The sequence below is a fragment of the Erithacus rubecula genome (genome assembly GCF_903797595.1).
Source record: "Erithacus rubecula genome assembly, chromosome: 1".
NCBI lineage: Eukaryota > Metazoa > Chordata > Aves > Passeriformes > Muscicapidae > Erithacus > Erithacus rubecula.
This window is the reverse complement of record NC_136658.1, coordinates 103,676,179-103,702,454: the sequence shown is the minus strand read 5'-3', so window position 1 is coordinate 103,702,454 and position 26,276 is coordinate 103,676,179. Positions and strand designations below refer to the sequence as shown.

General features: G+C 35.3%; 1 protein-coding gene across 1 annotated transcript in view; it reads left to right on the top strand.

Moving 5' to 3' along the window:
* CFAP47 (cilia and flagella associated protein 47) overlaps window positions 1-26,276 on the top strand; it is a 258,137-nt gene that overhangs the window by 183,057 nt on the left and 48,804 nt on the right. The window contains exons 55-57 of the mRNA XM_079305151.1: window positions 5,285-5,389; window positions 6,971-7,127; window positions 13,936-14,031. Coding sequence (XP_079161277.1) covers window positions 5,285-5,389; window positions 6,971-7,127; window positions 13,936-14,031 — 358 coding nt within the window. The remainder of the gene's footprint in view (window positions 1-5,284; window positions 5,390-6,970; window positions 7,128-13,935; window positions 14,032-26,276) is intronic.

The window sequence follows — 26,276 nt, the reverse complement described above, 5'->3', positions numbered from 1 at the left end:
GAATATACAAAAGACCATATGGCGAAAATGGAGGAATGATACATAATCATTATAGGTTTATTTTTCAGAAACTAAACAGCTTTCATCCTCAAATATAGCAGTACAGCCAGACCAAATGTTCCTAAAAGGGACTCTGATGGTAACAGCTAAAGGAGATAAAACTTACTTACTCAGCTCCCCTATATATTGCTACGTAGGATTCCATTGAATTAAAAGTATGAAACATGAAGCTCTTTCTAGTCTGTTTTCTGTCATGTATAATCAAACATCTTTATACACTATGTTAAACTTTGACAAGTGCTATTACTAATAATTTAATAAATTGGTGTTTGAATAGGATCTTAGAAACATAATGGGTACAAACTATATTAATTACCTGGGACTATTATATACGTATTATGTTTAAGTCATTGACACAGATGTGGGTTAGATTTAACCATAGTGACTTTTGGCTACTGCAGATTGCATATTACCATGTGCAGGAAATTAACAACAAGAAAAAATTCTCTCTGCTCTTGTAATTTATAGAGGTTCACACATCAATAATAGTTATGTTACATTGTGTAGGAAAAGACACATTCAACACTAACTGCAGTAATTTTCTCTCTTTCCTTTTTATTATAATCTCCAGTCCTGTATATAATTTATGGATTGAATTCTGAAATGTTCCTCGTTAATTGCAGTAGTTCCTGTTACAGGATAGCTTTGGGTGCTGTATGCAACTACTTAATATTTATTTCATGTAGCTTTTTGTCCCTTTTTTAACCTATTTCTTCCATTACAGATCCATGTTGGGAGAGGATATGTGATTTCCTTCAGTTTTGGTGACAAAGTGATTTATAGTCATTTATATCACAGAATGGCTGTGGTGGAGGCCATGTAATCCAACCCCTTTGCTAAAGCAGATTGACCCACAGGAGTTGCACAGGATTGTGTCCAGGCAGGTTTTGAATATCTCCAGAGATGGAGACTCCACAGCTTCTCTGGGCAGCCTGTTCCAGTGTTTGGTCACCCTCACAGGAAAGAAGGTTTTCTACATATTGAGTTGGAACTTCCTGTCACTGGGAAACACTGGAAAGAGTTTGGCATTTGCCCTTAAGATACTGTGTACATTGACAAGGTCCCCTCTCAGCTGCCTCTTCTCCAGACTAACCAGGCCCAGCTCCTGCAGTCTCTCCTCATGAGAGATGCTCCAGACTCCCAGTCACCTTTGTGCCCTTTGCTGGACCCCCTCCAGCAATTCCTTCTCTTTCTTGGGCTGGGGAGCCCAGAACTGAACACAGCACCTAGGTTTAGTACCTCCACACAACACTGCATTCAACTTCCAGGTTACTGCTCATAAACCATGCCCCGTGTTTCAGGTCTTGGTTTGGTTTATGTTAACACCCATTTCAAAGCCTTTGCTATGTGTGGAAGAAGTTTTCCATCTCAGTCATTCAAGTTTCTGCTCTCTTTAAAGCAAATAATGCTTTCTTGCCAGCAGCAAGATTCTGATTTGTGCAACTCTCAGATGAAGGCAACAGAAAAAAGAAAATTATTTGAATAATAGATTGAAGATGGGATTTTGCAATGGAGATACATTATATTTGAAGACAGTTAGTAGAGTCAGGTCTATTTATATTTCATATAAATTTCCATATTTATTTTTACATCATCTAAGATGCAGGACTTTTAAATGTACTGGGCTGTTGATCAAAAATGTCTCAAATAGATTTCTTCAGTCCCTGAGTTATGTTAAATAAACCAGATTCAACAGTGATATCAAAGAAATTTTTTCTTTCCTTAAGATATTTGCCTAAAATTAATAATCAAAATTTTGACTAATATTTCAGAATTAAAACAAAATTTAATACTATTTTCATATTTCCATGTGCATGGAAGTTTGTTCCAGTTTTAGTTTGGAACAAAGAGCATTACTGAAATATCACAAGGGATTATTTTCTATAGATCTGATTCAACTTCAAGTAAGGACATCATTAATAATACACTTTCCTGAGGTCCAGTTGGATTAAGCTCAAGTATTCCTGAACTTCAGGTTGCATAATGAAGTCTAAATGAAATTCAATGGCTTTAAATCCTTTGTCAGCTTCATGTCAATTAGAAGCAGCTCTGTTACCCTTTGTAAACTGAGAAAAATGAGAAAAGACTGCATATCTTACTAGAGGCTTTGCAATTGTAGCCAAAGTCAGTTTAAAAGAAATATAAAATCTTAGTTTTCTTTCAACAATTTGATAAAAGTTTTCAAGGATTCCCTTTAATGGGCTTTAATGGGATTTGGATTTTCATATCTCCTTTTTTTTTTGTTTTTTTCTTTTTTTCCCAAATTATGCCAAATTTTTGTTTCCCTTCTTGTCACCCTTAAACTAATTTTATAAATGCTACCAAATTATCTAAAAGCCAGAATGAAAGTGAATTTACATAAGTTTACTGTGAAATTCCAACTTCTTTTTCTTTAGCATATTGGGTGTTAGGGGAAAAAGTCATTGGCATGTTGAGTTTTGTGTTTCTGTCCTGACTGTTTCTTTGCCTTTAGGAGAAAAGTATTCAGGCTCAGCATTCACCAGCTGAAAAATCTCAATCTTCAGTAATATCTTCCCCAATTTGCTACTTATCCTCTATATAATTACATTGATGTATTTCCCATGTAAGTGTGTTATATTGATATATATTTACAATGTACAAAAAAGTCTGACAAACGGGAGCATCTCTATGGCCAAAAAAGAAACATACATTCACTGTAAGTCTTCAGATTGCTATTCTCCTGGCTTATAGTGAGTCTGAACCTTTTCCATTAAGCCGTGTTCTTTTCTGATTGCCTTTGAAACACAATTTTTATTGAGGACAAATAAGTTAATAGGGAAGGGCTGTCAGAGAGAAATGCAATCTGTGTGCAAGCTTTAATGATCTTCCTAATGACCACGGGTATATTGTTTTGTACAGAGTAGAGAGCAAGCTTTTAGATTTAATGAAAAATTCCCCTCCTTTCTTCATTCTATAACAGAAATAATGTATTTGTAGTTAACTTCAGACTCAGTTTCTGTATTTGAACTATTATATCTGAGATCTTATGAAGAGCAATGATATCAGTTCCTTTTCACATGAATGTTGTGAAAGCCACTTGTTTATGTAAACAAGATGAAAGGCAGCAGATGTGTTAGCATCAGCACATTTAATTGAATGATGAAATGATTCTATGACCTTCTTAAAATAGATTTCTTAGCATTATTTCTCAATTCTAGTTTTAAAAACAATTTGTTTTTTTTAGTTTTCAGTAGAAAGTAAGTAGGTTTTTTTGCCAAGCTTATTTCAAAACAAATTATTTTTTGTATTCACAGAACATCATACTGTACAATACAAAATGAATTTTTAAAACTAAATCTATAGTGTAAAAATTAACAGTCCTCTCTGCTGTCAGAGCAGGCAGTCTGCTGGATTATCATAACTCCATGTTGATTATTTTGATTCACTGTGGCAGGGCATTTTTCTAAGTAATGATAAGATGTCAAGTAATACTTACTGGAAATCGAACTCCTGTCTGTTTGCATCTCTGTGGAAGAGTTATTATTCTGTATAATGTGAATGTCTTACTGAAATTACTCAATATTTTAAAATCTTAGTATTAATTTAATCATGTATTCTTATTCTATGCCATCCTGCCTTTACTCACTTCTTAATTTTTATTCAGAAGTATTTGGGAGGGGATGTTTTCTACTATGATTCTTTCTCCATGTGTAGATTTTCATTTGATAAATGGGTCTGACTAGTAGGTAGGAACTGGACTGCAAATGGAAGTTTAATTAACTGTTATGGCAGTAGTCTGATTAATTACTTTAAAACTTTCTCCCCCCCCCCAAAAAAATAACATTTAAAGTTTTGTGTGTTAGTTGAGCACACCTGAGCTCTGTCCTCTCTTCTGCACAGACTACCTCCCACTGCCATCAGCAGGAATATCACATCAATATCCCTGTCCCTCACTGAGCTGGTACTGATGACTCAGGAGTTTTGGCTTTTTATATATTTTCATGTATTTGTGACTTTGGAGACTACTAATACACAGCTGTAGCTTCTAGTACTTTTACTAACCTTTGCCCCCTACATTGTAGAACAATAAGCTAACCTTCTAACACATTCCTGAAATACTGTTTAGTCTTATTTTCAAGAAGAGAACCTACAACAAAGGTGTTTTTTTTTTTTCCAGCCAGAGTCTGAGAAGACACAACAAGAAATGGGGCAATTAGGACTAATTCCAGTGGGGCAGTACCTGGGGTAAAATTACCTAACCAACTGCTCTTCTAATTGGCCAATATTTGGTAGCCATACTAATCAATTAACCTTATAAATATTGTAGAACTGCTGTATTACATGTGCATATTGGCATATTGTACACCCTGAAGGCCTTTGACTTGGACAGTGCCTTCTCCTGGAGTTTCTATTTCAGTCATGATAGAGCACAAGGAGTTGGTAGTTATATGTGTGCTTTGTTGTAGAATGTTGTTTTGATCTTAATTTATTGCAAATTATATTCATTTTATGTAACACAGGTTAACTGTTCATGATATCAATCAATTACCTTGTTATCTCTTCTTACATGTAAATATTATTTAGATATATATAACATTAAAAGGCTTTTTTATTAAAGAAATAGTCATGGTAATTGTGCATTCAGTGATTCTGTATTATCATTCTCTAAATGCATTGGTATTTTTAATCTTCATAATTCATTTCATTTACTGCTTATCTGGTTCTTGAAAGCAGAGGTAAGTCCATTGTAGTCAGCTATTTAGGTTTTATCTTTACAGTTGAATCTCAAGTAGAATACTTGAGGTGAGGAGAAAACCTGCAAGCATTATTTACAGTGTTGGTTTTGCTAAAGGTGAGCAGAAGAGAGACAAAGCTGGTTTATTAAAAGCTGGCATGTATTTCCTTCCTAAGCCAGTTGTGTCAGTGGAGGTCCCTGTGATGACCCGTCAGTGTCACCAGTACAATCAGACACCAGCTGCTGTTGGGATGGAGTTTGGGGGCTGCTGCCCATGTCCTTGGAGCAGTCCTAGCCCAGCCCTGGAGCTGGGATGTGCAGGGACTGCCACTGGGATTGTTGGCTGCAATAACTCACTGCCTTTGCAGCCCGTGCTGGCTGAGAGGGGAAAATGCAGCTGGTGGAGCACATTAATCACACACCCATCAACAGTGCTGGTACAAAGCACAAAACAGAAACAGACTCAGAAAAATCGATTTCCTCTCCCTTACCCCTCCTTTCTTGTGCTTCTTTCTTGTGTTTGTACAGCTGACTGTTCCTCCTCATTCCACCACCCATCTGCCTGTGAGGTTCTTTCCCTCTGCCCTTGGAAGACGCAATCACAAGGCAGCAATAACCTTCAAATGCCCAAAGGTATGATGATGTGCTTGTGCCCACAACATTTGGGATTTAGGTTAGATACTATGTATGATAGGCAAGGAATTAAGAGGTTCAGCCTGTGGGTCAAGGTGAATTTTAATGACTGGATGCATAATAGAAGAGGAAACATGAAGATTTCAAGACTTATAATTTGTTTTATGCTTAGTTTTACACATAAATTATTCTGTTTATAATATTAAAATGTGGCATTATGGCCTAGGAGCTTGAACAGGTAATGAATAATTTTAGCTTGCTCAGTAATGAGTTCTGCTGGTTTTAACACTAGAAGACTGGAGGTCTGAAATTAAATTTCTTGATGTTTTTCCCAGCCCCCCAAAAATTAAATTGTTTCATTTTTTTTTCGATCCAAATTTTAGAAGGTCACACACTTGATAAAGTGAATTCTTCCTTTCATTTTATCTGTAAATGTTTTTTACTTTGCACACCTTTGAATTGTTGACTTCTATTTTCTCTGTGAATTTTCCTAAAGTTGTAAGAGAAACAAGTAAACAAAGAGACATGGGTCATGACCTAATGACTGTTTTTAAATTACAGCTGGGATAAAAAAGAAAAACCGATAGTACAATGTAGAGGGTAATATTTTGTCATGCAGAGTGTGGTTAAATGAAGCCTTTGCTTTCTGTGCAATTTCCTCTCTGTGTTTTGGTTTTTTTTGTTTTTTTTTTTGAGTTTCAGATAGCCTAAATGGCTGCTGACCTGTGAATTATTCCAGTTGAGTGCTACCAGCAGTTTTCAGTAGTGTTTTAAGTAATACTGAAAAAACAAATATTCTTTTATATGAAGAAAACAAATACTGAAGGAAGTCATATGGCAATGTTTTTTTCCTGAAAAAGTGTGTTGGACAGATTATTTGCAGGTGGTGTTGGCACAGCATTTATTTTCACAATCTCTCCTAAATATTTATTAAGGATAAAAACAAGGAGACAGCAATTCTAATATGAATAGTATATATCCAAGGTCAGTTCAAGAGGACACAATGTTCTTATCTTCTCTGAAACCTGGTGGTCCATGGAAATCTTAGATCTACTATTTCTTTCCAATATCCTTGACTTTTTGTGTGTCTTAAGGGTAATGTTAATTATTATCTTTGGAGTAACATTTTTAGCTTTTTTTTTTTTTTTTTTTTTTTTGATTCTGCTGCTTCCATCAAAGAATTATTTTCTTCCTTTGTGTTCTGGAGAGAAATTCTTACTTCATCTGCTTTCAGGTTTTTATATATGTGCTTTGAATTTTGCTTTCCCAACCACCTACATCTTTCCATTCCCTACACTGAAAGCTCTGGGTAGCTGGATGGAAGTTAAATACTATGTGCTTGAAGTAGGACGGAAATTAAACACAAAAAGGAGATGTGAGCATTTCCCAGAATGAAACTTTTGATTTCCAGATAGCAATACTTAGAGTAACAACAGCTTGAAGAAAGAAAAAAGAAAGAAAAAAATTAAGCTTCACTTGTAGTAGAGACACAGAACAGTGGAAAAAAGAAGTAGACAAAATACTTTAAAATGTCCAGCTCTGACTTATCAGATAATAAGCAATGGCACATTTCATTTGCAGTTTGGAGAGCGGGTGTTTCACCTGGTGGGATCTGGGGTTCCTCCTGAGCGCATGGAGACAACCTGCATCAGTGCCTGCATTGGAGAGTACTCCTCTACCATCATACCCTTTGAGAACCCAACCACTGAAAATGTGCTGGTGGATATCGTGCTGGCAGGTACAGGGATTTGGACTCAAGTTCCTTGGGTTCCATTAAAATGTGAAAGGGATGTGATTAAATTTTCCTCATTCAATTTTTTGGCAATCGAGTTCTTGTGTGTTATCCACGTCCACCCTGCAGACTCTGGAGTTTGCTGTGGGAGGTAGGAAAGAACACAAACCTGTAACAACTGTTCACAGAGGCTTTTTAGGTTGTGCTGCCTCATGTGGATGTGCAGCTGCTTGCTGGCTCTGTACTGCACTGTAGCATTTTGGCAACAGGAGACTCCTGGGATGTGTTTTGGTAGCTGTGCCTAAACCACATAGCTAGTGCTTTACTTTGCTTTTGTTCCTTAATTACCTTAAAAATATTTTATATTATTTGGTCGGATTCTGGATAACTAAAGGAGTTAGTAAGAGAGCTATATTTTTAAGGTTTTATTTAGGATTTTTTTAGTTTTTTCTGATGACCTTTCAAGCAAGTGTGTTTCATTAATATTTTCAAACATTCTTTAAAGGATGATATGAGATCCAGAATTATCAGAGATCGACAAGTAACTGTCCATTCCACAAATGCTGTAAGAACTCAGGTTCTAAATCCCACATTCTCATTGATGACTAACATTTACTCAGTCAAAGAGGGGGTTTCACTTTAGGTGCATCAGAGGTCTTTAAAAGATTTTCTGAATCTCCACCTACTCGAACATAAAATGTAGGTAGCATCAGAAAACAGCTGCCAAAACATGTCCCAGCATCTACAAATAACAAAAATTGAAGATAAACCTTCCAGTTTTATCTTTATAAATAAATAAATGTAAGAAAAATAGCAACAAAACTGTACAGGAATAGCAAAATCAAGCCTGTTCAAAGGTAAGTTTTAAGCCATGTTTACAAACTCATTTTAAGATTTGGGGTTTGTGGCACATAGAATTAGTGAAGAAATGTGATTTTTTAAAACTCTAAATTCATGTTTATTTGTTGCATTAAAGTCATGCTTTTTAACACTACCTTCTGAATATGAATTAGAAATAAAGAACTACAGCTTTGTCCTCATACACAGTTCATATATGGGGGATCTTGGAAATATGTTTACCTAGAAGGTCAAGAGCATCTTTGTCTTGTTAGTAAACACTCCATACTTTTGCTGGCCAGTTTTTCTTCCTGTCACATTTCAGTGCAATTTTCCCTGTTTAGCTGCTGAAATATTTTCATTCATGACTGTCACAAAACATAATACCATTTGTAAATTATCAAATCTCTTGTGAATTTCTGTTGATATTCTCTTCTGAAAAACATTGAAAGAAGCAACAGCATGCAGAATATTCAGTGGTGACAGGCCAAGTGAATCATGGCCAGGATCTTGGGGACATTGCCAGAGTTCAGCTGCTGAGCAGGGTGCCTGGCAGACAGGGGGATCCTGGAAATGAGAGAAACAAGAGTCTTGTCCAGCTTCCTGCTTACCTGGCATCCAGGTGTCCTGAGGTGTCCAGGAGCCCTGCAGCCTGGCTCTGCACACAGACAGGACAGGTTCTGCAGCAGGTGACATTCAGTGCACACAAAGTGCTTCCACTATAGAAATAGAAGCTTAAATGTTGACTGCATACCACAGGAGCTGCTCTTGGGCAGTCATTCAGACTGTTCAGGCATTACTTCTGTAATCCAAGTGGAAGCTGTGAGGGTGGAAGCTGCAGCTCTGGTCTGAGGCAGTCAGGAATTGTTGAGGTTTCTCCTTGGCACTGCAGTGTGTTTGTTAAGAGCCCCAGCAGTTGGATGAGTGCTGTGGCAGGAAAACTTCTGATTTTAAGAGAGGAATGTGCAGCCTGTAGGGGAGTGACAGGGTGTGGACTTAGAGCAGCTGGATGTATTTAGATTCACAATTCCAGATGAAATTCACGATATAATGTAATACAACAGTTGACAAATATGATTGTGAAACTATTGTTTTCTGTGGATCAGGAGACTTTTCTGTTGATTGGGAAAATACTTTGTTGTTTCCTCCTTTGAAAAGTGATGGATGGAAGGCTGGAGGATCAGCCTCAGCTGACCCCCTGGGGGGGTCATTGGACACTGCCTTTTGCAGTGTGTGTAGCCCTGATTTGCACATTCACAGTCCATGTCCAAGCCCGTGAAGGTCAAGAAGATAATCAGGAGTAGTCAAATGGATTTCTTAAGTGCAAATCATGATTGACAAATGTGATTGCCTTCTGTATGGAAATGAGTGGTTATGCAAATAAAGGAGGAGCACTGAATGTAGCACACCATGATTTAGTAAGACTTTTGTCACTGTATCCTGTAACATTCTTGTTTGGAAGCTAAGGAAGTCTAGGCTTGATGAACAGACTACTGAGTGGATTGGAAACTTGGCTGCACTGTTGGTCTCAAGTGATAGTGATCAACATCTTGGCATTCAGCTGCTGGCTGGTAATGATTGCTGCACCCCAGGGGTCAGCTTTGGGGCCCATATTATTCAGGACCTTTATTAATGACATGGATGATGATAGAGATTGCAATGTAAATTAGGGAGAGGAACTGACATGATGGATGGTGGAGCTTCAGTCCAGAGGTATCTTGATAAATTGTTGGTGTATCCCAGTTTTGAATTGCTTTGTTCATCAACTCATCATTTCTGGAACAGCTGAAGACAAAGTGAACTTTTACATTATTAGTAATGCAATATTCATACTAAAATGTTAACCCTTTGTATTTTTTCCTCACTGCATCTACTGTGTGTGCTCATCTTAGGCCAGACTGTGTGAATTAGAAGTGCTGTGAATTATTAGCTGTGCAAACCACCCTTTTTGACTAGGAAATAACTGTTATATAAACTTTTGTTTATACTTTGTATAAAGTATAGGTGTGTATTGCATCTGTGGTATAAAGATTCCTGTTACATTCCATGAATGCAGGATGGTTTATTCTAGTGGAAAGTGCAAGCTGGGATTCTAATTTGTATAGCAAGAGCAATTAAGAGATGCAAACTGCTTGTCCTATTGAGAATAAATCTAATGCCAAACAGCACAGTTTAGTATTCCATTCCCATGAGGTGTTATTTGTAAGAATACTAATCCAGTGTGCTGTTCACAAAATAATGGAGAAGAATAATCAAACCTACCTGTGATGCAACTTAATCAGAAATTATTTTTAGAGCTTAAATATTGTAACTAAAGGCTAGTAGATTGTGAAATGCTGAGAAACAAGAGAAACTGCATTGTTTAGTTGTTTTAGTGAAAACAGTCATTTTCCTAGCTGTTGAGCATGAACTTGTCTGAGGGAGTTGTTGAGGACTAGTGACAGAGACAGAAGAATCTGGTTTAGATGTGAAGGACTAATATTTGTTTTTATGCATCCAGAGTTTTCAGTCTTTATTTTTCTTTACCCATCAGTAGACCTGACATCATGATGATCTAATGTTTCTTTGGTCTGTGGAAATACAAAAGGTCTCCTTTGAAAAAATAAATTCTATACCACGATCCTTATGAAAGGATAATCATACCTGTCCTTTAAAGTCTATCTTGAATGTTTTAATCTGATTAATTGCAATGTTATTTTTATAATTCAGTTGCTCTTGATGACCTTTACATAAAATTTGCTTTGTTTTAATTACAACAAGATAGTTGATTTATGCATTCAAGCTGTATTTAGATGTTGTTCATTCTATGATTTGCTTAGTGTAAGAATAGTTAACTGGAATTCTTATTTCCTTCTTTCCAGAGGAAGAGAAATCTAGTCTTATAAGTAAAATTGTGGGTACACAAGTTCAGTTTAGCATTCCTGGCCCTTACATATCCTGAGAAATAATATGTCAGGCTGATTGCTGATGTTACTAGAAGCCAGAAAGAGGGTGGAATGGGGAAATCAACAGAAGCAGCAACTCAGAGTGACATGCCTGACTGATCTGGATCTTTAGAAATTGTTTTTCTGTCCATGTGCTCCTTCTTAAGAGAATTCAGGATGTCAACAATGAAAACAGGGCATCTCAATTAAAGTGTAATAGCAATAAACATCAACATTTATAGATTTACTTCATGCCTTAAAGAAAATTACATAAGTTACATGTCTTATTTTCAAGTAACATTCCATAGGCAATTTCTGCCCTATATAGATGTGAAATTATGTTTAGAACTGCAAAGTTCAGGAATTAAAATAGACATTAATTGGAAATTGTCCTGTGTGGACCATTTCTGTAGCTTTCATTTGCATTTCTGAAGCTTTGTCAAACCCAAGAGCAGTATTCCTCAGAAATGTTTCTTTCTGTGAATTTTGACTGCTGTTGTAGCACAAACACTCCTCTATTTGGGATAATTATAGAGCAAATAAAACTACTATTACTACCACCCTGGATCTCTTTAAACTAGGTATTTTCCTTTTGAATTTAACACCAGTAAGTTTTCTTCCCAGGATTTAGACATTTGAATGCTTAAATGTGCAGCCCTTATTCACATCAGCATTCACAGCTACATGAGGAATAGTCATGTGAATAATGTTTATTTGACAGCAGGTGATTTTCCCTGAGCCAATGACCAGAACTACAGAGTATGCAAACTCTTGTCACAGATGGTTTAGTAACCTGCACTAATTCAGCTGTTTCAGGTTGCATGATACTGCTTTTCTGTAAACACCATTGTATAGTATTGCTACTAAGAGTTTTTTTGGAAGCAATAAAAAAATGATACAAATAATTGAAACTACTAAAATCTCCAGTGTAAACCAGAGCTCACAGAGTTAACCTGTGTAAGAATTATCCCTAAATATTAGTGGTTTGTTAATACCATAATGCTTTATTTCAGTCAATGTGGACAATTTAATTTCAAATTTTCAGTGGTCCAAATATATAGTTCAAGAAAAAAAAAAAAGCAACAGCTTTTATAGAGGATATTCATTTCAGGATTTGAAAGGCTGTGCTCAAAGAGCAGATGAAAGCTACAGCAGTAATTAGGAATTGGATAAGGGAGTTGGATTGGTTCCTCTGGAATCCAGTGTTACCTGAATTAACAACACTGATACCTGTGGGAGTGTGTAAGATTGCTTATTGAAATTTACCCTATGTCCAAGATAAGGCTGCATTCACAGTAAATTGTCTTTTTCCATTCAAAGATTTCTAAATGAGAATTGCAATTTTTAAACTTTTCAATTATTTTCAAACTGCTTTCTGGGGCTTTATGCTATTGAACTAAGTACTTGAAGACAAGTCTGCTACTTGGTCATTTTTCATTCATGCAAAATATATTGGACTAAGTATTATTGCATATATAAATATGTCAGTGTTAGAGTGAAATAGTAAAGATGTGAAGAAATGCTATTCTATTTTCAGTCATCTAGTCAATTTAGAATACAAGTGCTAACATCACTTGATATAATTCAAATCATTATTTTAGCTACCAATTAAGAAAATCATGTGCAGTATATAAATGCACCTCTGAACTAATAAATACAGGTTTGAAGTATCATGAAGCATAGCCTAATGCCTTTAATTTCATACAGTGAAAGTATATATTTCAGATAAAAGAACTCTGGAGAATTGTTAGCTAGTTGTGTGAAAATTACTTAACTGTAGAAAGAAAATTAATTGTGAAAGGATATAAGCAATAAATACCATATATTTTGAAGTTGCAAAATTCTTCTAGTTGGGGAAATTTAAAGTATTCAGCTTATTAGCATCCTGGGAAAAAAAGATAGAAAACAATTCTTATAGAATAATTGGCATTATAGAGAAAGATTTCTCTATAACCTTGTTTTTGCCACTGCAATCTTTTAGGTCAGGAAAGAAGATGATACAGTTGTTTTATTCATACATTAAAATAAGTATGTTGACTTTTCTTATGCAACCATCTTTTAATATTTGGAGAGGGTCCTTCAGTTCTTTTTGTGTTTCTTCATAGTTTGCAAATATTACTTTAAACCCCTAAGCTGGTTCCCAAAACCCAAAACCTTTTTCTTGAAATGAAATAATTTTGGGGCCGTTTCTCTTCTTACAAGAACCAAGAATAATAGTGCCAAGAGAGCTGTTCTCTGCCTTCCTGAACATCTTTGATCATTATTCTGTTTCTTAAAGCTATTTTAGCTTTGTTCTGTAACCCAAATGACAGTGTCCCTGGCTGTTGGGTGAATCCTGTGTGTCCTGTCTTCATGTCAGCAGTTCATCACTCAGTGTTACCACACTTTAATATGACACTCTCTACAGATATGGTCTCAGGTTCTTGGAATTAGCTGCTAGACATTTTTCCTACAAGGAATTTCCTTTGGCTGCTTGAACAGTTTCAAAAACTGTTTAAGGAAATTGGACTTTAAACCAGATTTTTCCTGTCTCATTTTTCATTTATCCACAGCATTGACAGTGATCAGTGAAACAATCTAAATAATGTCTAAATCCTCTGTCTTTATGAAATGATCTCTTGGTTGATCCAGTGACTTGCTAACAAGAAAGCAATTCTTGTCTGCAGCTGTGTCTGCACTGCTGGTCCTGAACCTGTGTCTCTTACATTTCATGTCACCATTGGCTTTCATTGCTACTTGGTTTTTTCATTTAGAAAGCAGTTTATTTTGTAATCTCTAAATGTTGTTTAACTGAAAAAAAATTAAACTTTGTTTTTTCTTGATGCTGTGCTATTTCATTTTAATTCTATTTAAAAATGTATCCATATTGTGTCTATACTACACAGTGAGGAAAATACTGAGTGAACCTTTAAGCAGAGCAGGAGAAAATGCTCCCATGCAAGGATGTATTTTATAAAACCTCTATCTGTGAAGCTGTTTTATTGGGGAAATTGTTCCATCAATTTTGAAATGTAAATGTATTTCTACAAATATTTTTCAAATTTCTTTTTTAGATCAAGGGCTGTTGAATCAGCAACTGAATGCATCTGTCCTGTCTCAGGCCACCTGTACAGAATCTGTTTTTCATCTTATGGTTAAACAGCCACGAGGTATGTAGCTTCATAACCCTTAATGTATATTTAAACTATTAATGTTACTTATTTTATTAACTTAACCTGCAACAAGTCACAGTTTCCTAAAACAAGAAGTACCAGAGTAGAAAAATATTAATTTCTAAGAAAATTATTTTTAAATTAAATTTTTGTAGTTTGAAGGATCAGTTAAGAAGAAAAATGAGAGGAAAGAAATTCTAAAATCAACTGTAACTGATTTTAATTTTTACCAAAACAACAGAAAACAAAGGAGAAAGTTTTTTTATTCAGATACACAACATGTTTCATGTTATATAAATAAAAGAATAAGCCATAACATTTTCCTTGGAGAAATACTGTCTATCTCACATTAAAGAACTTGTTTAGAAATATTAAATGAGGATCACTTGTTTACAATTTCATTCAAAAAAATTTGCCACATGTTATGATTTGCCTGTAGATGTACTTATCAGATCTTTATTTTGTAAAGGATATTGCAGACCTCACTGTTCCCAGCAAGGAACTATTTTAGTTTTCCCTTCTGGAAGCTTACTAAAACATTTCTAGGTGGTATAGAAAGAATGATTTAGAAGAAAAGAGGAGTAAGAATTGGTCTGGATGTCATGTCATTTACATACATACATATATATATATATATATATATATATATATATATATATATTTCTCATGGTTTCATCCCAGCCACCAGCCAAGCCCCAGGCAGCCACTCACTCACTCCCCCACCAGCAGGATCAGGGAGAGAATTGGAAAGGTCAAAGGTGGAAAACTCGTGGGCTGAGATAAAGGCAGTTTAATATGGAAAGTAAAAGCCACACTAGCAAAGCAAAGCAAGGAATTCACTCACTGCTTCCCAAGGGCAGGCAGGGGTTCAGCCATCTCCAGGGTCCCATCACATCTTGCACAAACCCCATCACTCCAAACATCCCTCTTGCTCCTTCTTTGTGCCACTTTACACTCTGATCCATGATGTCACACAGTCTGGAATGTCCCTGTGGTCAATCTGGGTTCCTGTCCCAGCTGTGTCTCCTCCCAGCCTCCTCACCAGTCTGGCAGCAGGAAAAGCAGAAAAGGCCTTGGGTCTGTGTAAACTCAGCAATAACAAAACCATCCCTGTATTACCATCACTGTGCTCAGCACAAATCCAAAACACTGCCCCATACCAGCCACTGGGAAGAAAATTAACCCTACCCCAGCCAAAACCAGCACAACATTTTACACAGACATATAAAGCTGAAACTTTTGACATGACCTTATTTTTTTTCCACAGAAGCAGTGAGAAACTATCCCAAACCATCTAATTAATGTACACAGTAAAACTGAAAGTGTATTCACTTCACAGAAATATTAGAGCATCAAAGAAATCTTTATAAGTTGTAATTTCTCCTTCTTTTATATCTGAAATATTTTAATGATTTTGTCAGTAGATGAAGATCAGATTAGATGCAGGTGTTACTGCTTACCATTATTCCCTATAAAAAAGAAGAATACTTTGAAATTGTGTTGGGACTAAATATTAGTCTTAATGAACTTGCTGAAATATGATTGCTAGATCATTTTATGAGCAACATTCATGCTTATGGAAAAACTGTGCTTATTGCTAATTAGTTACTTTTCTTTTTTCTCATTCACTCTAAAATCTGAGAGGAGAAATTCAGAAATAGTGAGATAGTCTGAGAATCTAAGAGTCAGTTTTTTATCGTCCTTTTATATTTTTAAACTTCTGTATTTTAAGCTGACATGTCAGCTGTGTCATGTTCATCTCTTTCACCATGGAAAACACCATGATTAACTCCTTAAGTTTTTCTTCTAAAATATATGCAAAATATATTTATTTGTTAACTTTGCCAACCACTTAGGAAGGAAAGATGAAATATATTTGATAAATGTATTTAATGTGAGGCATTTTCCTAAAAGCTGTGTAAAACCAGTTGATGGCAATCAAATTTGAGATAATAAAATTCTGTGTTTGCTCTTTGGAAACATGTTACTATTACAGTTTCATATTTTATTCAACACTCTTTGAGAAAGCATTTTAGCATACTTTTAATGTCATGTAAAGTCCACTGTGATTGCAGATAATTTGGCTTTTAAACTAATTTCACCTAAGAAATGGCATAAATTTTTTTCAGGTCCTCAGGCTCTTTCTCTAAAATACTAGATTTCAAGATTTGCTTTTTGAATTCTATACTTATCTGCATCTGTTTTTTTTCTTTCAGTAATTTTGCATGCACAGTCTGTTTTTTCTTATTATTGCTTTCAAAGACTGAAAAAAACCTCCCAAAACCAACATACTTGATTGCCCCGGTTGTCCTTAGTTCCTTTCTGTTTCTTTTATAATGCTTTAATTATCTCAAAATGACTTGAAGAGCCAGAGAAAAGGAAAAAATATAGAGAACTGTGAGAAATATTTCCCCATTCTAGCAGACTGTTTTGAAAACATGTTGGAAAATACTTAGGTTTTTTTTCCTCCTGTGTTTTAATTGCATTTAATGACCAGGGTTTGGTCCCTTACAACAGCAGAAATAATTTTACACTTCATAAGTTCCATCAGAAGTTCTGTTGAAGGCAATCATCAGTGGCTCTAGCTCATAGTGTTCCTCTAGCTTGGGTATATTCAGTTTTTAGGACTGCTGATCATCTTTTCTTTCTACTCTACTGTTTGTCATTTTTTGTCTGTGTGACTGTTCCTTGTTTAAGCCTCCAGCTGGCATTTTTCCTCTCTCATTTTTCTCTGATGCACTATCATGGTACCTGGAAGCTTGTAGAGATGTAGATTTGGTTTGTGAAATTGGCAGCAGGAAGGAAGGTGTGGGATCCCTGCCTAATCCATGCACATGGCATTTTCCTGATTGCTGACTCACCCTGGCTTGCCTCTCCCCTGTGACACCACTCTGAAAGAGCAGTGTCCTCATGTTGCAGCTGACAGACAAACAGGGTGTCATTCCTCAGTCCTGGGACCTGACAGCACAAATGATGTGCTCCAAGCCTTGTTTATCTCTGGGGGGAGGTCTGACAAAATCTATGAGTTGGAGCTGGTGGCATTCCTGAGTGCTGGCTGTCTCTGCTGTCAGCAGGGAAAACCATAGAGAGCTCCCTAAAGCCACAGCACACCTGGGGCTGTCCTCACACAGGGAAAATCAGAAGAAAAATTTTTGTGTCATATTTTAAGGCATTCATGCCTTCCAATATGAAGAAGGACCAAGCTTAAAGATTTTTCTTTGTACTTCTCCACAATCTCTTCAGGCCACACATATTTTGCATATGTTTATTTGGCCTGTGTTATTCCTTCTTTTTACCTTTGAGTTTTACTTTCTGTGAAGATTATATGCTGAAGATAAGTCTTTATATGTGTTTGCCAGGAATCCATTCTAGTGAAATAAATTAAAGAAGTGAAAGGCTGCACTGTAGCAATAAGGAAAAATTCTCAGTTACTATTGTCTTAAAAAAAATCCTGTGAGTTGAAGGAGTAGAACAGTGCATTCCCCTGACTGGGTAAGGAAATGATTTATCTCTTTCAGCATGCTCTCCTGATGTTGCAAAAGAAGAGAAAAGAAAAAAGATATTTGGGATGGAAATAAAAGGAGGGAAGACATCAGGGAGCCAGATTTTGCATAGTCTCACAGAGATCCACATAAGACTTCCCATATGGATTTATCATGGAAAACAGATTTCCAGGCTATAATTGCCTCACAGATTTTAGCTAGGCCATGCAGTAGGTTTCCTTCAGAATATCATAATTTGTTATTTAACATCCAGAAGTACAGTACTTCAGAGCATTTAAACTATGCAAATCATCCTCAGGGGAGGCTGTTATTTCACACTATCTTGGCCTAATTCTCTATTTAAAAATATCTGCTCTGTTTTATAACTTGATAAAAACTTATCTCCTTCAATTTCAATAGAAATAGAAAATGTAAAGATTATCAATTTGGACTTAGAATAGCATATTGCTGCTAATTGATTTGATAACAGCTGTGGATGGACAAGATGAAGCCAGGATGTGCCCTTGAATAAAACAGAATTGCTTAATTCCTCCCCTCTTCCTGATTTTTCTTTCTAGCCTTCACCTGTTTGGGTAATAAACCCAGTGAAAAATCCAGAGATACAGATTTGTTTCAACCTGTAAATTACTCAGTAAATCTATGTCTAGCTCTAAATTGGCTATAAAAAATTATCTGCACTAATATTTTGTTTCCAGCAGCACATGCACAGTGGGGAAATTACCAGCAGTATTGAGCAGTTGTTTCTTGAGCAAATTAAGAGGTTTGATTTTCTGGATATCTGTTTTATTTCCTTTTTCCCTTTCCTCTTCTGCTCTTGGAACAATGACATCTCTGTCTCCCATTAATTCATCTGTGCAAGGTGTTTCCTCATCCATGCTGGTCCCTAAATACAAAGTGAAGAGTAGGTTTCCCTCCTGCCCTGAACTACCTAATTTGCTGACTGACAACTAAAGCTGTTTATTTTGTTGTAGCTTTTCTTCATTTGTGTTTTTGAGTTGACTTTCCTTATTTATCCAACTGTTGAGTTCTGAGAAACATTGAAGGTATGTTGGAGATGCTCATCTAACCTTGCTGAGTGAGGATAAAGGACTAAAAATGAAAGAACCAAGAAAAAAATACCTCATCGTACTGGTATTTGTATTAATAGAAAAAATGTATGGAAATTTGGAACAATTACAGAGATTTTATTTTTTTCTTTAGAGTTTGAAAAAAATTATGCAATTATTGAAAACATTCGCCTAACATTTAAAAATGAACAGGTGAGGTATGTGTGGGAAAGAAGTGGAAACTTTTCTGTAAGAACATTTGGTGATGGAAGATGATGATAAAATTTTAAGTTTTTTAAAAGTAGGTCTGAGGGTTTCAGGGAAAAAAGAGATAGTTGGTTTGAGCTTTCTCCTTTTTTTTTTTGTTTGTTTTAATTACTGTATACTTTCCAGGAGAGAAGACAACTTAAACTTATCTTATTAAGTAACACTGCAGGGCACAGATTTTACTTTAAAGCATAAATGCTAGAAGGCATTCTTGAAAGTAATCTTTCTATTTTGACATTTTATACATTGAAAGGGCTTGATAATTACACTATTGAACTAATATTCTTTTTTTTTTCCCTTCATATGCTGAGTTTTTCTAGAACATTTTTTGTCACATGTTTTCAGTGTTTTGTTTTTTTTTCTTTAAGTCAAGGAAGAATGAGTATCAAGTATAAGAAGCTAAGAAAAAGTATACAGATATATATATATGTAGTATGCATTCAGTAGTTAAACAACAATTTTTACCCACAGGGGTAACAGAATTCTCAATATAGTGGTGCACACTTTAAAGTCAGAGAACCATTAAGGTTTTTCTTAATCAGAATTTGGCTTGTAGAACTTTGTGTACCTCAGCTTGATTTTAAAGATCTTTCCAAGTGTTAACTTTTTACTTACCTATGATAGTCCCTGCTCTGCTCTGTGAAAAGCAGGATGTGCCTGGAATATCTTTTGGAATTCTGTGCAATGTAGCACAGACTCAGTTGTGTTACACAAGAGTGCCTCTTTTTTTTTGTCTTGTTTTTTCTGTAAAACCCAATCACACAAGTCAAATTTATACAATTAGGTCATTCTATAATTGTCCTGCCAAGCAATTAACTCACTTCCACACATTTTCCACATCTCTATAAATTCCTTTGTCTATCTTTTCTACTCAGAGTTCTTCAACCCTTCAATAGATACATATTTCTGTTGCTGTCTGAAAATGTTCTAAGCTGTAATTTAATGAAATCTCAATCAGAATTGCACCCAGGAACAAACAGAAGTGAAAGAAGAGGGATTTTTAAAAATATCTTAATTTATTCATTATTTTAGTCACAAAATTTTCAGGACTAGTTGTTTGACTTGGTTAGGAAAGCTGTCAGTGTTCTGGGCATTCAGATGTGCTTTTTCTCCTTCTTGGTGGTCTGTGTTGTCTGAGTTTAGTTTTGCACTGTATGTGATAGCTAAATCCAACATATTTTTACAATTAGCATAAAAGGTCCTGTTGAATAAGGAGGTTTAACACTTGAAAGGGCCTGTGTTCTCTCCCTTAAACATCCCATAATAAAGTGTGTACACACTTAAAGAGTATATTTGGTTTTGTAGTAGAGTATGTGATTAATTGAAATAATAGCTGCTAGCAGTTGGATTCACAAGTCAGTTTATTCCTGAAGCATTTGGGTTGTTCAGTCTTGGCTCAGTAGCATATTTGAATCTGATGAATTTCAGGTAGGTAAGACAATCCCCAGATAGCAAAGAATTTAAACATCTGCCTCACTTGCACTGTAATTGCAGGAAATGTAAATGTGTATTTCAGGCATGTATTGTAACTGCTGTGGTGTAAATAGAGGTGATATTATTTGTGTGGCTAATTGTTTTGATAACCATAATCTATATGCTTACCTCAAAATTACATATTTCTCCTTGCCTATAAGATATAACCGGGATCAATAATGCTGTAGCTCCAGTTCTTCCCAAATGGGGTCTTTAAAGGTGTTCTCTGAAGGGGGGGAATAATTTAATTAAAATGAACATCATATTCTTCGTACTCTGCTGCTTTCATTCTTCCCTAGATATTTTGTCATACTATTACTAAGATTAAGAAATTATTCAAAATATTTTTTTATGGGAAAGATAATAAATTATTCACAATCTCATTAAAAAATGATATCTTTCAGTTACCAGAGGGAATTTGGATTCCCTGATTTACTTTTCTGTTACAAAGCCTGAATGATTAGTCAGGGCCTGTTTTGTTTTGATAAAGCCATTGGGATTGTACCTGCCTGAGTGTATTTGCAAGAAGAATGCATATCACTAGTACCACTTCTCTCTTCATATTAGTCTCAGCAAAAAAATTATCTTTCTCTTCTCTGCCTTTGCATAGAGGATCTTACTTTCAGCTTTTACAATATTTATGTGAAATCCTTCTTGTTTACCTGAAGATCAGGTTGATACATTCAGTCATCAGCATTAGTAACAATCTTGCATTTTACAATAATATTTAAGTTTAAACAATATTTATTTCTTTCAATGCATCGCTGATACCAAGCTCAAGAAACCCACTCAAATCCAGACAGGAAAAAGAGAATGTGGGACTGCTGCTGTGTTTGCTCTGTGTGAAATAGGAGGGTGAGCTCTAAGTGTAACCCAGACTGTGCTTTATTTCAATGAGATGTTTTTCCTTCCCATAAGCCATCACTTATAAGTTACCAGAGGGGATTTTGGTATTAAATAATGAACATAATTTGTGTGTTCTTAGAGAAAAGCAGAACCAGGACTTATATTGCAAATAGCTGAAAAGTGTTTGAATTGTGACCTTTACTGTAAGAAGGAGTAATAACTCACAACCACTGAAGCATGCAGCACAAAATTCCTCATTGAACATCAAAGTTTATGTTAACAATGTACATAAGATTCTTTATTACATTCCTAGTCACTTGGTCTAGTATCATCTGCTGAGTGGAGAGAAATTAAGGTTACTTCTTTGCACAGTAATGGCACCTTTTGAAATGACAGCACATTTAAAGGGTCATGAGAGCATTGGAAGAGGGTTTTACTTTCTCAGACTCCTCTTGCAAGGACATTATTTTTACCATGCAGTAGTTTGTGTGCAAGGATTTTACTCTTTTTACTGTTAATAAGGTAACACAAAGTAAAACCTGTGTTTTCAAAAGTAGTTTTCTAAAATTTGGGTGGGTAGTGAAAGTGAACTGAGCCATAAGTGCTTTCTGCATTCACATCTTGTTAAGGTATTTAATAATTTTATTTTCACAAATCTTCTCTTACTTGAGAGAAGGAATTTAGCATTTTTTTCATTTTAAACCAGGAAAATAGTGTATAGGTGTAATAAGGTTTTCTACTAAAGCCATGGTTGTTTCAAAATAAAAACTTAGAGACTTGAAAAGTAAGCAGATCCTCTTTCTCATGATAATTTGGTGAAGCATTGGCATTACCATACAAATTTTCAAACAAATTTTTGCACAAAGTCCAAAAGGAGGCTTAGAATGAAAATTATCCCATGCAATCATCAAGAGTCTGTCAAACTTTGTGATGTGGCTGTTTCTTTTATCTCTAAATTGGAACTGTTAACTGCTTCTTTAAGGTGCTAAATTCAGTCTAGTTAACATGAGAAGTTTTTTGTAATAGATGAACTTAAAAAATGCAAATCATGTTTTTTGATTGCCTTCTTTGCCCACTTGTGTTGTAAGAATATTTTGTACACTGAGGTGAAAACTATAGTATTGCAACAGTTTCTGATGTTGAATTGTCTTTTATCTGATTTCTTCACAAGCACTGAAAATCCCTTATAAATTAAGTAATCTTCTTCAGAAAGATACTAAGATAAAACAAAGATTATATGCCCATAAAGATTGATATCTATTAATTACAGGTAGCACTGCCTTTTTTCACAGTGCATGCCAGTAATTTCAGATAATCCCTGAGGTTTGTTCCCTTTTTTATTACCTCTGCTACATACAACCAGCAGAACCCAAAAGTTGAATTGCTTGTTGTCCTCTTAGGGGCTGTTGCAATTTCTTTTTTTCTAGCCATTGTATACAGTTGTCTCTTTTGCATTAAACAGGAAAATAATGTGATTTCTGAAAAGAAATGCTTTTCAAACCTGTGTGAACAACGTTTTCTACATGCACAAACAAACAAATCAGTTTTACCACACATAATAGCACATGACACTAGACAATATAATAGCTTGTTAGTAGCTGTTGATGAAATTTTGGATAATCCTTATCTTTCCAGCTTACTTTACATCCCTTCAAATGAAAAATTGCAAACTGAATCAAATTAATCTTTTCTTCTTACTGATTTATCACTTTTTCAAATCAAGAATTAATTTCTGTGTTATTTTTCTTTCTTTGATCTACAGATTTACCCAATTCTCCCAACTCTGAATTAAGTGGAAATACCTTTTTTCCTGCTTTTTGCTACCTTTACTTTTAGATAGCAATCTTATTGATTGAAGAAATACAGGGTTCTTTTCAAACTTCTTGAAGCCTATTTACTTCTAAGTCCTTCTGTTTGGTATTCAGTGTTAATTGGCCTGGGTTGCCTTCTGCAGTTGCTGTTCATCTTTACAATAAAAGCGTGTTTGAATTATTCAAGATGAGTGAGTCAGTAATCCCAAATTACTTAACTGACCAAAGAGAATTTTGGTGGCAATTTATTTGTCCTATCTCTCTAAAAAGCAGAATGTTGGTGATGAAGCATTCACTGTCACAGAAAAAAGCAGGGATTGAAAACAAATGAGTGTTATTCAGTAGACAAATTAAAAGTGAAACTATTTTTAACAACGAGCTTAATTAACTCTCAGAACAATTCTCAATGAAACGTGGAGGATTCAATATCACTGACAAGTTTTAAATCAAGTGGTTGTGGTTTTTTACTAATTAAATTCTCTTGTTCCAGAAGAGTTATTGAGACTGAACCTTGCCTTTTTCAAATGAGTTCTCAGAAATCCTATGTATTTAAGTCAAGTTAAGTGATCATAATGACTGAAATGTTTAGCAGTGAAGAAATGAAAATGATCTCTGCAGAATTCTGGATAAGCAAATATGCTTTGAACATGCTTTAATAATACAACTCAGAATGGAAAAAAAAATACTTTGAAGTTTCTGAATTTACATTTTCAGACTTTTCATTATAGAATTTTTCTTATTCTTTTACTATGTGAGGATGTAAACAGGGTCAAGAAGTCAAGAAACATCAATAGATACAAACTGTACAAGCTTTCTTTTCTTTGTCATTGTAGCCTTTTGCCTCTAAAGAATCAGCATTTTAACTTTTTTGTCATTAATCTATATACAAAAGGAAGATATTAAAAATTAAATTAATTTTTGAGACCAAATTTATTCAATTTGAAAAAGCTATAGGTTGTAGGAAAACGAACTACTATGTTTTAACTCTTTTTTTCTACTCTTCTCCAACTCCTTGCTGCTATGTATCAGAAAATAATCTTTTTTTTTTCCTTTAGGTTGATACCAAATGACAGTGTGTAAAGATCTGTTCCTTGTCATCTTTATACACAGGATTTTTTTCCTCTGCCTTTTTTTTCAGTTGGCACCTATGACAAAGAGCTGTTGGGAAATGCATTTGTACTTACATTTGTTCAGTGTTTGACTGCAAATCACTTGTGCCTTGAGCTGCTTTAGAGACTAAACCATATGGAGAGAAAAAATGTCTTAGATTTGAAGGCTGGCAGCTTCTTGTTTTGACAGATTTAAAATGGATTATCTTGATTGATTGAGTTACTTGCATGAGAATTTTCATTCTCAGTTACCTCACCACAAGTTATTGTCAGAGGAAGTTACAGTTACTGACCTAAAATGTCTCCTTTCTATTCCAGAAAGTTATTGTAGTTTTATCTATGGCTATATCTTAACTAAGTTTTAGAAAAGAATCAGAAATTATCAGTTTTCTTCCTTCCTGAATCAAAACTGGTCTCTTACTGGGAACTCAGTTTGTGCAAAATAATGTAAAAGCTTAATTTTAGACATTTGTTTTGTATTTCATGTGAAAATGAAGTAGTCTTCTAGTCATTTTGCCTCCTGAATTGTGACTGGTAGTTTATGGTTTCCATTTCTGGATTCACACTGTGGTACAGGATCTGCAGTAGCTGCCCCTGTTCAGAAACACTGCAGCTCCCAATTACCACTGAGTCACCCAAAGCCTGTCTTCTGTATGATTCACAATCATCCTGACACTGTCAAGTAATTTAGGTCCTCAATCCCTTCCAGAATATCTTGCTATTAATTCCCACTTTTAGGCTTAATTTTATTTGTTTTTAAAATGTAATTAATTTCCTACATGTTAGCTTCTAAACATTTTGTTCTTTTTCATGAGGCACTCAAGTATATCCCTGTATATTATTCTCTGAATTTCAGTGGTCACCAGCTCATATATTTATTGGATTTTTGGAACACTGATTACTGTTTGCTCTAAGCTACAGGTGCAGGGGTGATTTTAACCTTGTTCTCACAACAGGAATCAATGCACAGTCCCCCACCATGAACTGCTAATTGTCCTTATGGCTGGGAACTCATACCACATTTCAACTGCCCCTCAGGGAACCAGGAGAATTGCAATAATTATCATATTAACCACAGAAATTCAAGGCTGCAGTATTGTGATACTGGAATGAACCCTTAGTGAAATTTAAATATGATCTGTAGCTATACCTGAGTCTGATGGGTGAGTAGCCATGTTTCACATTCATTGATCCAACATCTCCCAGGTCTTTGTAGCAGGGTTAAAATATTTTTTGGATATTTCTAAACTGATGTGCCCTAACATGGTGCAATGATTGAGTAGCAGGAATGTACATAACCAGCATGTGAGATCACACTGACAATAAAAGATGATATTGTGTAGACATGCGAATTTTCAGAGTTTGAAAAACTGGATTCTGTCAGAAATCATTACTTGTTAAAAAAAGAACAAGTCAATGTGAGTTACCAGTTTGTCCATAAAAATCTAAAATGTCTCTGCAGTAGAAAGGCACTTGACAGCTGAAGAGTTTCTTGCTAGAGAATATTGCTGATGGGTTTTTTTCTGTGCTTCCTCTAGGGACAAATTATTGTTCTGTGATGGTCGTGATAAACTCTGGAGCAGGTTTTGCATGTCAATGAGAGCAGTCAGAACATGAGATATATTCTATAAATTGTCATCCTAGAGGTATGATTGCTGGCCTCTGTATGAGGCCACTGCAGTCAAGGCAGTACTCATTCCTAAAAATAAGATAAAATCCAACAGCAGTGACATCCAGGCTATTATTTGACTGCATTTTCTCCTGACCAAGGAAGTAATCAAAATGACATAATACATAGAAAAAAAAAAAAAAAAAAAAAAGAAGGATCTTAGTCTGCTCTCAGGGATTTACTTTTCTTACATGAAGTTTTATGAATTGAGTCCTGCAACCTTCTTTTCAGAGCACATGATTTTTATCTTTTCCTTTTCACTGCCATAGACCACAGGAAGCATCCTGAACTTGTAACTGGCATTAGGAAGAAAAGAATGCTTGGTTTAAATGCCAAGTTGTCTATTGCTGTTGGTAATGTCTTGGGCTATTTCTCTGTGAAGTCCACATTCTCTGATGGCATCAGCTCCTAGCTAAGCCCCAAATGCTCAGTTACATTGCAGCAATATCCTAGCTGACCTTTCAATATTTTACCTGTAAGGACAAGGACAAAGAACTCTATTTGAAAAACTGTGAATA